At 33.5% G+C, this 14527-nt stretch overlaps 1 protein-coding gene across 1 annotated transcript; it reads left to right on the top strand.

Moving 5' to 3' along the window:
• Window positions 1-1145: 1145 nt before the first annotated feature.
• On the top strand, window positions 1146-14283 carry LOC128021985 (guanine nucleotide-binding protein subunit beta-4). Its single transcript, XM_052609183.1, has 10 exons — window positions 1146-1348; window positions 4643-4741; window positions 4876-4914; window positions 5916-6022; window positions 6277-6340; window positions 6843-7005; window positions 9521-9587; window positions 10561-10762; window positions 10864-11080; window positions 12291-14283. The coding sequence occupies exons 2-10, from the start codon at window positions 4685-4687 to the stop codon at window positions 12395-12397; spliced, it is 1023 nt and encodes a 340-aa protein (XP_052465143.1). The 5' UTR covers window positions 1146-1348; window positions 4643-4684; the 3' UTR covers window positions 12398-14283.
• The last annotated feature ends 244 nt before the right edge of the window (window positions 14284-14527 follow it).

Genomic DNA, 14527 nt, shown 5'->3' with positions numbered 1-14527 from the left:
AATCAATTTATGAAATAATATCAGAATAAAATCCAAAAAAACATTGCAAATTTATATAAAATATATGTATTTTTTTTTACATTGAATATAATTAATTAATTTGAACAAACATGCAACAATCAATCAATTATTCCGGAAATAATGTCAGAATAAAACACACAAACTAATAAACTAATAATATATATATATATATATATATATATATATATATATATATATATATATATATATATATATATATATATATTAATATTCAATATATTTAATTAATTTATTAATTAATTTATCCAAACATGCAACAATCAAATAAATATAAGTGAAATAGCCACAATAAATACACAAATGAAATTGCAAATTTACATACATTTAATACTTACTGAACATATTTAATTAATTTATTTGAACAAACACACTATGTACATTAAATAATTAATACAAATAAAATTGCAAATGCATATAAAATAATACAAATTTATTGATAATGTGTTTATTTATTTGACCAAACATGAATAATAAAAACAACATTGTAGCTAAACGGTGATGACTGAAATTTAATCTTCACCTGGAACCAATATTAGATCACAACTTTGTCGAAATCTGGCATCCCAACAAACAATGCACAGCTGTTTTTTTATCGCATTTTTATCGTGCAGACCTACTGTATATCTATAAATATAAAACAAATTATTACGATACATTTTTGATCTTTCCATTTGTCTGTAATGCACATCAAAGTACAGTAAATGCAAGTCAATAAAGTCGCAGAACAATCTCAATAACATTAGAGTTTTAAATTATACCAAGCTTTGAATGTTTCCGACCATTTAAAGGTTGAAATGTTACTTTAACTACGACAAAACAACGCAAGTTTCCCTGCGAGGCGCAAACACGCAGCGGATATGTTTCCTGTTACAGGCGCTTTGTTCAGACGGCGGACGGACTGTACCATTCCTCTGTAGGGGAATCCGACTGTGCAAACAACACACGTTCTGACTCTATACACACACACAAACACTCAGTTTGATGATATATTTATATTTCAAGTTTAAAATATTAATATAAGTCACATCTGTGCTTTTAAACAGTGGTTTTAGCTCTTTGTAGACACGCGGTGGTTGTCGTCCCCCCTTCGTCTCGCCTGTTGCCATGTTCCCGGTTCCCTTACGGGTGTGGTGACGAGATTGCTCGCGAAAACTGCTTCTCAGCTCGAGTGAGGGCTGCGTGGCCCTTTAAATGTGTTTAAAATTGACTTCCAATTAACTGTGACGCTTTGAAATTCCTCCGTGCTCTTCTCAACATGCCAGGGATCTGAAAGAAAGCGGAATTTGCCCAAACCAAACCCGATCAGGTGAGGGGCGAAAACAACCGTCCGCCGCGTTTCTCTTTTCTCGTCTATTTCCTGCTCGTCAGAAACTCGTAAACTGTTATTTATTTACACATCTGAACTCGTTTTTGTGGTCCATTAGGGATTGGAACTCGATTTAGTAGCTAATTAGTTCAATTAAAATCGGCTAGTTATGGTTAAAAGCGCGGAGGCGGGAGAAGGCCCGATAAACACAAGAGTTAACGTCTGTATTCGCGGGTTAACGTTAATCATCTAAATGGGTTAGTTAACGTTAGCTAGCTAGTTAACTTCATTTTTGGCTGGTTAATCAAAGGTTGTCATTGTGTATTTGATCTACACACAATCTCAAGCTACTACACAGTAAACACGAACTAAGTTACTGTTTTTGAATCGAAGTCTTCATTAATGTGAATGGAATAATATTTCTATGCATATAATCTTGACTGAATTTCATTATTAAAAGTATTTATTTGGTGTAGCTGAGATTGTTTGAGCAGAAGCTGATAGTTTTACTTTCACTTTACCTTGATACAATCTCAGAGTCTGTTTTAATTCACCTAAAGTTGTTTAATTATTTTGATATAACTCTGATACAGTCTTATGATCTCATAATATTATAATATATTGTTGAAAACTGTGATTTTTATGAACTTATTTTTCAGGGTTTAGCAGGTAATATTTCTAAACCGATCTCAGTATTCATTAGATAATCTCAGTTGAGTTTAGTCTATTATTTACTAATCATAATCTGTTACTGATTCCATATTACATGAAAAAAAACTGTAGTTTGTAACATAATCCATTACATTACACATTTCAAGTAATATAAGCATATTACTTTTGACTTTACTCATTTATCACATTGATTTAAATATCATAATCTAGTACCATTTTGATATATAAATACAAAAAGTAAAAAATATAAATATTAAATTTGTTGAAATTAAGGAGATAAAGTGAATTAAACATCAATGTTTAACAAACACCGGTTCGTAAAGGAAGGTTTGTGAGTTTAATAAAAAGCTAATAATGAATTAAATCATAAAACATTTTACAATAACACGAATTACTTCCTAAAAGATCAAATATTTGTATTTGTTTACATACATGTCACGTGACCGTTAACCAACATCGGAGAACTGAGAACATGCAGATGCGACACTTATTAAATATTGATTTTAAAATTGCATTTGCATTTACGCATTTAGCAGACGCTTTCATCCAAAGTGACTTAGTGTATTAAGGCTAACATTTTTTTTTTTTTTAACTAGCATTAAAATTTTAATCATTAAAATGAAAAACTTAAATATATTAGTTGCTAAATGTATTAGATTAAAGAAATTCAGTTGACAAAAATGCCTGCATTAGATTAATTTGAACAGTGTTTGAAAGATAAAGGCCTTCCAAAGACATTGAAATAGATGGTTTAATAACCTACTGAGTGATAATTCAGATTAATATTAATGTGTTCATCAGTAGATGATGCTGTAGTATATTTTATCCAGCTCTGAATAATATATTCATGTTAGATTTTGTGATTGTGTGTAATAATGTTGAGTTCCTCTTCCCAGCTGGGAAATAAGAGGCAATTATGCTTCCTGGTATTGCTTTTCAGTTATATATATCTATATATAAATAAATAAAAAATAGAAATAAAAGCACACAGGTTCTTATTCAAGTATCTCAGACACTTAAGCTGAATTTCTCTGACTTGTCTTAAAAATTGGCTGTTTATGTGAATGTTTTCAGAGCTGATGTTTGTATTTATTTCTTTATTTTACAAAAGTCCATTAGAGCTACACATTCAACAGACACTAAAATAGATTGGTATAATACATTAGAGTTTTTTTTTTTTAAACCTAAAATATTAATTGACATCTTCCCTGAAATTTAAAGTTAATATTTCAATAATTTAACAAAACACCCACGTGTTCAGGGTTTATTTGGATGCGGGTAAACAAATAAAATATCTATTATGTTATTTTTTTTTTTTTTTTTTGTGATTTTTGTTTTTACAATTATTTTAAGTTTTTGTACTTTTACTTAATTGTTAGCTTTCCATCTACTTTTCAAAATAAAGCTGCTTTGGGAACCCTTGGCCTAAAACAGAATATTCTGAAATGTACATTGCTAGATTATTTCATTGCACTGACGTCCAAAAGGAGCTTATATTACTGATGCTAGACTTACACGAGTAACACTTTCAGGAAGTGTTTTCAGTCTGTAATTACTCAGAATTACATAAAGACCAAAACTGAGACATAAGGTGTATTAAAGTTTATGACCAGTAATTTACATCATGGTAGGAGTAATTTTATAGCATGATAACATTATATTTCATGATTTAGTTAATTTTGTAGAAAATTTGTAGGAAAAAAATAGCATGACCATGTGGTAATGCCTTTTTTTTTTAAGGATTATGTGACACTGAAAAATCAGCTTTGATCACAGAAATAAATTCCATTTCTAAAATATTTTCAGATAGAAAACTGTTAATTTAAATGGTAATAATATTTCAGAATTTTTTTACAATTATTTTTGATCATATTAATGCAGCCTTGGTGAGCAGGAGAGACTTCTTTCTATATATATATATATATATATATATATATATATATATATATATGCATAATAAATAGACAGTACACACACATACATATATTATGTAAACAAACTTATTTTGGATGCGATTTAATCGTTTGAAAGCGCTAATAAATATTCTGTAAATGTGCATTGGAATACTGTAACAGATTATTCTGATTAACTTGCTTACTGTATCCACGGCACATTTTTATTTGACATTTCCATTGAAGATGCTTCATTTTGACTTGTTTCAAATCTGATGGACCCAAAGTAAAATGTTTGGTTTGTAGATTATTGGTTCATAATTATAAATGGCTAACTATCTAACTCCAGTTTGGGGTCGGTCAAAAGACACTGTTAGTATATGAGACGCCGGACTAGTAACTAAAACCATCGGGATACTAGACCCTGGTTACTGTTAACTCTCAGACGCTGTTAGAGCTTGACTTCTATTAGATTGTAGTTCTCTATTAACACATTCGCGAGGTATCAAAGAAAGGTCAGTGGACATATGGGTGGCATTTGGCAGCATTTGGTGGTGTTTTGAAGACCCTTTGAGCTCGGCATCATTTCCCACTGCTCTCAGATCAGTCTGTGCATGCATTTAAGTTACTGGTCAAAGGAAGCTGCTGCATTTGGAGGGATTTCATGATCGCATGCATTCCTAGTGCAATGTTTGATTGACAGGTGTCACTGTCTGATGCGTGATTGCAGGTCCAGCACGTTCTCGTCTCAGGTGCCGGTCAAACAGGAACTATGAGTGAGTTGGAGCAGTTGAGACAGGAAGCAGAACAGCTTCGCAACCAGATCCGGGTAAGTGTTTGGACCGCTGTGCAACAAAAGGAAACATTAATTTGAGAGGACGTCTGTGTGAGCCGTACACTTCTTGTGCGGTTTATTTAGATTGGCGAGGTTTGACATGAATTGCATCTGTTGTTGTTTTTTAGGATGCTAGAAAAGCCTGCAGTGACTCCACACTTTCGCAGGTACGAAACATAAATCATTAATGATGACATCATCCTGCATCATTTTTGTTGGATTTTGTGCTGACACTTTTATATTGAATACGATTGCACTTTGTTGCATTTTTGCTTTTAACAATCATTTGTAAGGTGAAGGAGTCTTGTATAATCTATTAATCAGCAGAAAAGTGGCAGAAAGACATGATTCCTGTCTTCCTCTGAGCCAGATTACAAACCTTTGTTCAATTCTCAGCCCAGTTTAATTAACACTAAATGGAGAACATTTATCCGCTCTTTTACAGACTGCAAGTTAAAACGACGCATTTAGAAAGTTACTTGTGACATTTGATTTTTTACTTGGATAAGTGCATTTAAGCTGATAATTACATTTATACAGCTGTGTGGGAAAAAAATAAGAGACCACTTTAAAATTCTCAGTTGCTCTGGATTTGAAAAAAAATGTTTGTTTTTTTCTGTAAGGTACTGATGACATTATCTAAATATTTAAATAAAATGTTGTAATTTAGAGCATTTTTTTTTTTTTTTGCATGAAATGACAATTTGTCAAAATAACAAATAAAGATGCCATGTTTCAGACGTGTTTATATCAATTTGTAGACAAAATAATTCCAATGTTATAACTTCAGAACAGTTAAGAAATCAATATTTGGTAAAAACCCAGATTTCATTAATCACAAAAAATGAAAACATTTCCTGTTTTGACCAATTATCATTTTTATGGAGGAAAACATGTAATAACTATTTAATTTAAAATTTGGAAAAGTCATCAAACCTTTACAGAATAAAACAAATATTAACATTTCTCTCCCATAACTGGCAAATCCAGAGAAACTGAGAATTTTCAAGTGGTCTCTTCATTTTTATTTATAGCTATATATATAATATAACATATTTGCCCCTGCATTTTGACAGAATTGTGAGTAAATATTTAGTAAGTGAGTGAAATGCTGTAGAAGATGATGCTCTCTAATAGAAGCTGATGATGTCGTGTGATGTTATGGCAGATGACCGCGAGCCTGGACTCAGTGGGACGGATACAGATGAGAACGAGGCGCACGCTCAGAGGTCATCTGGCCAAAATCTACGCCATGCACTGGGGCAGCGACTCCAGGTGTGTGTTTGATCACCATTGCTGTTAGATACCAAACACTGCTTTAAACACTCTGGGCTGGTCGACGTTCAGCTGTGTGATTAATATTACACGAACCACCGCTTGGGACCCTGCTGTTTCATTTCCGTGGAGCTGTAATAAGGCCTTTCTCAAATCCCATCTGTGTCCCGTATTAATTACATTTCGTTGATTGAAAAATGCATAGGCTGCTGTGTGGATTTTATCATTTCCTTCCCTTCTTTGTTTTGTTTCAGGTTACTTGTCAGTGCCTCCCAAGATGGCAAACTGATCATATGGGATGGTTATACGACCAACAAGGTAATGACATACTAGAGCCGTGTACAAAATCAACCTTAAATACAGACAAAGATCATTTTAATGGGTTGATTCGGATAAAAAGAGAATAGTTCATATGAAATCTGCTGAGAATGTGCTCACCTTCAGGTCATCGGAGATCAGGATGAGTTTGTTTCTTCATCAGGTTTGTAGAAATGTAGCACTGCATCAGTGTCTCATCAATGGATGCTCTGCAGTGAATGGGTGCCGTCAGAATGAGAGTCCAAACAGTTATCCACAGTCCATCAGTGAACATCTGGAGAAGAGAAAAGATGAAACGCATCCAGCAGTAAGATGATTTTAAAGCTGTTTGGACTCTCATTCTGATGGCACCCATTCACTGCAGAGCAACTGATGCAGTGCTAGATTTCTCCAAACCTGATGACTCTTGCTGGTTACCCCTTCTTTTTACAGTGTTGCCCAGTCTTGCTATCAGTCGTCAGATTACTGAAGGATGTTGTATGTTTTTAACTCTGTCCGGCAGATGCACGCTATCCCCCTGCGCTCGTCCTGGGTCATGACCTGTGCCTACGCCCCGTCGGGGAACTACGTGGCCTGTGGAGGCCTGGACAACATCTGCTCCACCTACAGCCTGAAGACACGCGAGGGCAACGTCCGGGTCAACCGAGAGCTGGCTGGACACACAGGTGGAGGCACTCGCTTCATCTCCTCCATCATTTTAGCTAAAGCAGGGATCAGCCGAAACACTTTGACCTGAAATATTCAGAGATTTTTAATTAATCTTTTAACAATATAACAACACACTTGATGGTTTATTCAGGTAAACAAATAAAATACAATACAAATAAATGAAAAAATTATATTATTGACATTTTATAATAATAATAATATAATAATATATCCACTACCAGGCAAAATTGTGAAAAATTATTTATGAAAATTCAGCTTTGGATCACAGGAATAAATTACATTATAAAATATATTTAAATAGAAAATACTTATTTTAACTTTTTAATAATATTTCACAATATTGCTATTTTTACTGTATTTTTTTATCAAATAAATGCAGCCCTGATGAGCAGAAGAGACCTCTTTAAAAAACATTTAGATTTTTAATCATTCCAAACTTTTTTCCTGGTAATTATAATAATATAATTACATTATATGTAAATATAATTATGTATTTAAATTAGGGATGTCAACGATTAATCGATGATCGATTAATTGTCGATAAGAGATGCAATCGATTAAGGCTATCGATGGTCGGTTAACCGATTCAATGCTGGGCTGCGTGCGGCTCATGCGCACTCAACACGTGCGAGCGGCTGTGAGTGACGGTGACGATATATAAAAGCATCATCATTCATTCACAATGTACAAATTAAGCTTTTAATGTGATTTAAACTTTAAAGTACATTAAAATAGAAACAACATAAAAGTTCTTCAACATTAAATGCAATAGAAATGTAGTTACTAATCATTTCATCAGATAACTGTTTTATATCGTGCGCTTTGCAGGGCTGCGGGACACAGTGACAGGACAGGTAGTCTATTCATTCCTACAACTTGTTAATTCATTCCTACGAATTATTAATGTGGCAATTGTCCATGTTTCATTAATTTTGTTCCCTAAATAACCCATGATTTAAGTGAAATAAGGGAACAAATTAATAAATCGAACGAATTCTTAATTCATGAAATCTTTAATTTCCCTTCCCATGTTTACCACAGTAAGAGATGCGAAAACAGTTATTAAAAGCGAAAGATAATAAAATAAACCTGGGAAATTAGAGGGTTAGACTATGAAGATTTAGGAAAAGAAACAATGCCTAAATATACTGAATTTGTGGAAATTCGTGACCAACCGGCAAACCAGAACAAAGCCGCGTAAATGAAGACTATGGGGTCCAAAAGCATGGTCGCGATCTAACATTTTCCAGTTAACCTATTATTCCTCTAATAAACAAAGCTTTTATACCACACTTGTCATAATCAGATCTTATCATTTCTAAATAAATAATTGCTGGATTCAAAACAGCGATTAATAGGCGCTGTGACCGACACATTCCCGGAGCATTCACTGCTGTCACTAAACGGTGACGCCGAGCATCGTTCACAAGTTTCTGCATGGACCTGACTAGGGCACAGGTTCTAAGCCCTGGGACAAAATGGGATGCTTTAAGGAAAATTTATAGCCTACTAAGTAATAGGCCCAACATAAAAATAACAATTTGTTTTCATGTTTTTTTTTTTTTTTTTTTTAAATAGGCTATGCGAAATATATCCGACTTAAATAGGCTAATTAAGATTAACGGATTTAAAACAGAAGTGTGGGCGCTCCATAAGTTCACAAAAAAAAAAAAAAAAGGATGACAACGCATTCTGTTTGTTTGCTTTATTTTACAAGAGCACAAATCTTCTGTTTTTATTGTGAGAGTGCACAAATGAAAGTAAACACTTTTGCGGAAAATATATATATATTTTTTAATGTCTCAGCTGTTTCGATCGCGCTGGAGCCTGCTGCACACGTATATTCTAGCGATTCAAACTTACATCGCAGTCTGTTCATTATCAAAATAAAATGTCAACTAAACATTAAAAGGTTACACTGGTCAGTTTAAATAGACCGTAGTATACCGGTCCACTCTGCTGTTATGCCAAGGACGTTTTTGCTCATATGAAGAGGATAATATTTTCCGTCTATATGCGAATGCGTGTTAAGTACAAGCTGTTGGAAACTGTCAACAAAGTAAAATGACCTCAAAAGTAGCTATGGCGCGCTCTCTTCATTTTATCAAATGATCATAATCGCATCTATTCATTTTATAATCCTGCTACTAGCATTTTATTCAGACTAAAACCTCTTTAATTCAAGTGAGAAAGCATTTTGTGTGTGTGTGTGGCTTTTGCACATCCTGTCATACCGCTGACTGCGTGCCTGCAATAGACGCATTTTGCAGTATTATGGTTAACGATTAATCGATTAATTGATCGTTAATTTAAACGACGATCGATCATGGAAATAATCGAAATTTGACATCCCTAATTTAAATAACATTTTCATGATTTCAACTAAATATTATTACCTTAGCTAACCTTAGTTTGGGAAACCCTGCTCTAAAACTGTTCTTTCTGTGTGCCATTTCATACAATACATCATTAATCAATGACATCATTAATTTTTTCTGAATGATACTGCAGGCTATCTGTCTTGCTGTCGTTTTCTGGATGACAATCAGATCATCACCAGCTCTGGTGACACCACATGGTGAGTTAATGTCACATACAGTAATAATAATATTTAAACTAATTATTGTCTAGTATTAGTATGTCAAGAAACAAATGGTGTATGCAGAGTTTACTTTATTTGGCACGTGTATATATTTCAAATTCAAGTTTTTGTACATTGTATTCAAAGCCTCTTGCATTAATTTTATTTTTGCAAATATTTGTAAAAAAATTTATTTTATTCTTTTAGATTTATTGTTTTTAGTGTATATTTTATCTTTTTTTTTCTTGCATTTAATGTTATTTTTTTGCATTTTTTTTCTTGGTTTGACTTGTATATTTTGTTATTTGTTTTCTATTTATTTATTTATTGTTAATCATGCTAGAAGCATGCTAGCATCATGCTTATCATGCTAGAATCAGACTAATAACATAACCATGCTAGAATCTTGCTAACAACATGTTAGTTACTTGCTAATCATGCTAACAACATGATAAAAATGCTAACATAATGCTAGTAACTGGCTAATCATGCTAGAAACATTCTAGCAACTTTGTTAAACATGCTACAAACATGTTAGCATCATCCTAGTTGCATGCTAAAAACCATGCTAGCAACATGTTATTAACTTGCTACTCATGTTATCAAAATGCTAGTAACTTGCTAATTGTGATAGATTCATGATAACAACATGCTAGTTAAACTGGCTAGTAATCATGTTCGAAACATGCCAGCAACTTTAAACATGCTAAAAAAATGCTAACATCATACTAATAAGATGATGATCATGCTAGCAACCTGTTAGTAGCTTTAAAGTATATATTTAATTAGCTCATGTATTCCCGGGGAGTTGAACCCATGACCCTAGTGTTTGAGCTACAGGAATTATTTATTAGTGTTTTATTAAATGCATCACAGTTGTTATCTCAGGTTGTCTCTGAATTAAAAGCGTTTGGTTTTGATTGAAACTAAATGGAATCTGTGTTCAGCTCCTGTGTCTCTCTTGTTGCAGTGCATTGTGGGACATTGAGACGGGCCAGCAGACCACCAGTTTCACAGGACACTCGGGTGATGTCATGAGTCTGTCGGTCAGTCCTGATCTAAAGACGTTCGTGTCAGGAGCCTGCGATGCTTCTGCTAAACTGTGGGACATCAGAGACGGGATGTGCAGGCAGTCCTTCACCGGCCACGTCTCTGATATAAACGCCGTCTGCGTAAGATGTTTAAAATCATGCTTGCTCTCGGTTTGAATCTGCTGGTGTAGAAGGTCCTCTACATGGGCAGTCGTACTGAGTTCGGTTGTTTACCCTCGCAGTTCTTTCCGAATGGGAATGCCTTCACGACGGGTTCAGACGACGCCACCTGCAGGCTGTTTGACCTGCGCGCGGATCAGGAGCTCATGATGTATTCTCACGACAACATCATCTGTGGCATCACCTCCGTGGCCTTCTCCAAGAGCGGACGCCTCCTGCTGGCCGGATACGACGACTTCAACTGCAACGTCTGGGACACTTTAAAAGGAGAACGTGCAGGTAACAACAAAACACTTCTCACTGCCCTTCAGTGTGCTTTACATGCGCATGCACACTTTTGTGACTAACTTAACTTCCGGTAGACTTCCAAACAGAATTAATAACAACAGCTAGAGGAGATTATTTTTGATGACAAGCAAAATATGTTTGCTGCAAAAATCAGACTTACTGAAAATGCAAATTCATTCTCTGTCAGCAGGAGGTGCTTTAAAACGGTAGAAACCGAGTTTTGATTTTTAAATGTGTAGTGCGTGCTCATGTTTATTCAGCGAAGCCTTTTGGAAAATCTGTCAGTTTTGATATTGTGAGAGCCACAAATAAATGAATGTAAGGGAAAGCCCAGCTTCAGTCTGATCATCAGCTTAACTTTAACTGCGTTTGTAGACGGTGCTATAGCAGACTGATAAACACAGACCTGAAGTTAAGTTAGAGCCAGGAGCGTGCACCTGATGAAACTAATGATGTCTATGGGGTTGGGTTTTCACATTTTCTTTATAATTTTTTTATTCTTTATTTTGGTAGCTTTATTAATTTTGTTATTTATTTATTGTGATTTTTATTTTATATTGTTTAATTTTTTTAAGTATTGTATTTTTAATTTTATTATCTTATTACTTTTTAATTTATTTTATCTATTTATTTGCACATTATTTATATTTAATTGTTTAGTTTTCTTTAGAATTTTATTTTATTTTATTAATTTGTATTTGTTTAATTTAAAATGTTATGTTTTTATTTTTTTTATAATTTTGAAAGTTATTTTAACTGTATTTTTTATTATTGTTTTATTAATCACGTTTGCTTGCATGTTTTTATTCATTTATTTATTTTTTATCATTTGTATTTTTATATTTTACTTGATTTTAGATTTGTTTTTAATCTTTAGTTTTTTGTGCTAATGTCATTTTTATAGTTTACTGTATTTTTATTTTTACTTGTTTTAAGTTCTTCACATTTGCTTGCATACTTGTAATTTTTTATTTCTTATTTGATTAAAATTGTATTTTTATTTGATTATTTTGTTTTATATAATTTATATATAAATTTTTTAGATTTGTTTCATTAGTTTACTTTCATTTGCCTACATATCTTTTATAAAAAAAATGTTTTGTGTGTTTGTATTTCTTTTATTTATTTCTTTTTTTTTTTTGGAAATTTTTGTACATAATAAACAATACATTTTTGTATCTCTCTCTCTCTCTTTCTCCAGGTGTCTTGGCCGGTCATGACAACAGGGTGAGCTGTTTAGGAGTACCTGATGATGGGATGGCTGTGGCCACGGGATCATGGGACAGTTTCCTTCGGATCTGGAACTGAGAAGGGTATTAAAATCTCCGGCTCCTGTTTCGTCCCATTTCTGCGTCCTTCCACAGCAGTCCCTCTGTATTCCAGTTATTACACATGATTTTCAGTATGTAGTTCAATCCCGTGAAGAAGCCAATCGTCACCGCAAACCACAGGAATGATAGGAAGAGATTATTAAAGTGTCATTGTGTAATATGTAAATATACATGTATATGAATATAGATATGGTATATATGTACAGCATTATGTGTATGTATATACCATATAGTATATACATACATAGTGTTCATGTATATATTTTTCTAGTTGATCATTGGCCCATGACATTTTTATTAATCTTTCACTTTTTGTATTTTGTCGTTTGTTTGTTGTACATAGAAAACAACGCTAAACTAAAATGGAAAGTTGCGAACAGTCTGTATTAAAAAAAAAACAAAATCGTGAATTTACGGAGGAGGTGCATTGGAAAACAAAAGCATGAAACACCTTGTGTTTTAATGCAGATGACCTCCGGATGTTTTCTTTTTTTGTGTGTTGTTTTTTACACGCCACTAAATCAGTCATCATTTATTGGTGCTTGAGAGTGTTTGGAAAGAAGGCAATGATTGAATGTTTAATTCGAAGCATCTTGATGCTTTTAGGAGTCTTGCTTTTGATTGATAATGAAATTCATAATCGATCTGCCCTTGAACTTGAGCCTTAAATACTAGTGATCAAAACAGAACTAGTCCTAGTATATAAATGGAACGTATTGAAAACAGTGTATATAGCCAATTACTATTTGTTTTTTGGTGTTCATTAAGCGTAATTTGAATGCTGAAACCAGTTTTTTTGGCGGCTTCATCTTGTAAATGTGTGCAAACAGGTGGAAATGAAGAACACTACCTGGTCAGGATGGTTCAACTGCTCACCAAGTCACTATATTTGGCTTCACAAATCGTAGATTAGAGCGATGAAGCTGTTTACTCACTTTCGCCATATTTATGTGCCATCGGTTCTGACAGTATGCCTGTGTTTGTTGCGGTTGCCAGATTGATGCGTGTGTCAGTAACCAGTTTAATAAGCCTGATTATGAAACCGTGATATTTGTTAACACCTCAATTAACTGTGAAAAGCATTTCAAATCTTTCTTTTACTTCGCCTTTTTATATTAAAGGGAATCAGAAAGCAGCTTCAGTTATTAAAACGCGAATCTTTTACAGTATGTTTTGTAGCGTAAATAAAAACCCTTTCACTGCTCCATAAAGGAATTGATTTTTAGTTTGTTTTACTGCTTGGTTTTATGATGATTGATTGCGAAAAGGGATGTCTTTGGTAATAATGTTTTATTTAGGAGTCGCTTTGAATTCAATTCAGACAGGAGTTTTGCTGGTTTTATGAGTATTGGTTCGATTGAATTCAGATTTCTATTGTTGGTACTGTAGAGGTTGCAAGATCGGTGATTCTTTTTGTGGTTTTATGATGATCATATTGAAGATTTTAGTGGTTGGTTCTGGATCAGCTGAAATCTGCAGTTTTGGGCTGAAATGGTGATGTTTCAGAGCTTTAATGAATACCATGGATGACTTTGCCAAATGTGTTTCCGAACCACTCAAACTCAGAAATGAAAGGACCTTTTGGTATTACAGTGCATGTTAGAACCCCAATGTTTTTAAGTATTCATAATATACTTCTGGCTTGATTTGTAAGTTTCATAATCCATTTTTTTTCTTTGTTTCTTTTGAGCCAATAAAACCAGGAGTGTTTTGCCTTGTGTATTTTCACAGTGCCATATTTTCAAATAATCATTTTTAATAATATTTTGTTTCTCAACTTTTTTTTGTTGGTATTTGTAAAGTAACATGGTGTTAATGCTGCCATACACGGATATTGTAACCAATAAAATACTTTTAACCATACCTAATTGTGTTCTGTTTTATCTTTTATTTTTTTTATGTAGTTATATTTGAATAGGGATGTCTGGGCTAGATATTGAGGGAAAATTACACTTACATGCCATTTTCAATTGAAAACAAAACATTTCATTAGTTGTTGAAATTGGTTTTTCATAGGCGTTTTCACTTAATAGTAAACTTTGTCGACGAGAGAAGCGAAAAGCACGCACTTCCGTCCACAGCGTCACTTATCCGACGCTCTTTGTTC

This window comes from Carassius gibelio, chromosome A11 (genome assembly GCF_023724105.1).
Source record: "Carassius gibelio isolate Cgi1373 ecotype wild population from Czech Republic chromosome A11, carGib1.2-hapl.c, whole genome shotgun sequence".
In the NCBI taxonomy this organism is placed as follows: Eukaryota; Metazoa; Chordata; class Actinopteri; order Cypriniformes; family Cyprinidae; genus Carassius; species Carassius gibelio.
The sequence above is the reverse complement of the archived record's forward strand: the minus strand, read 5'-3'. Positions and strand labels throughout refer to the sequence as shown.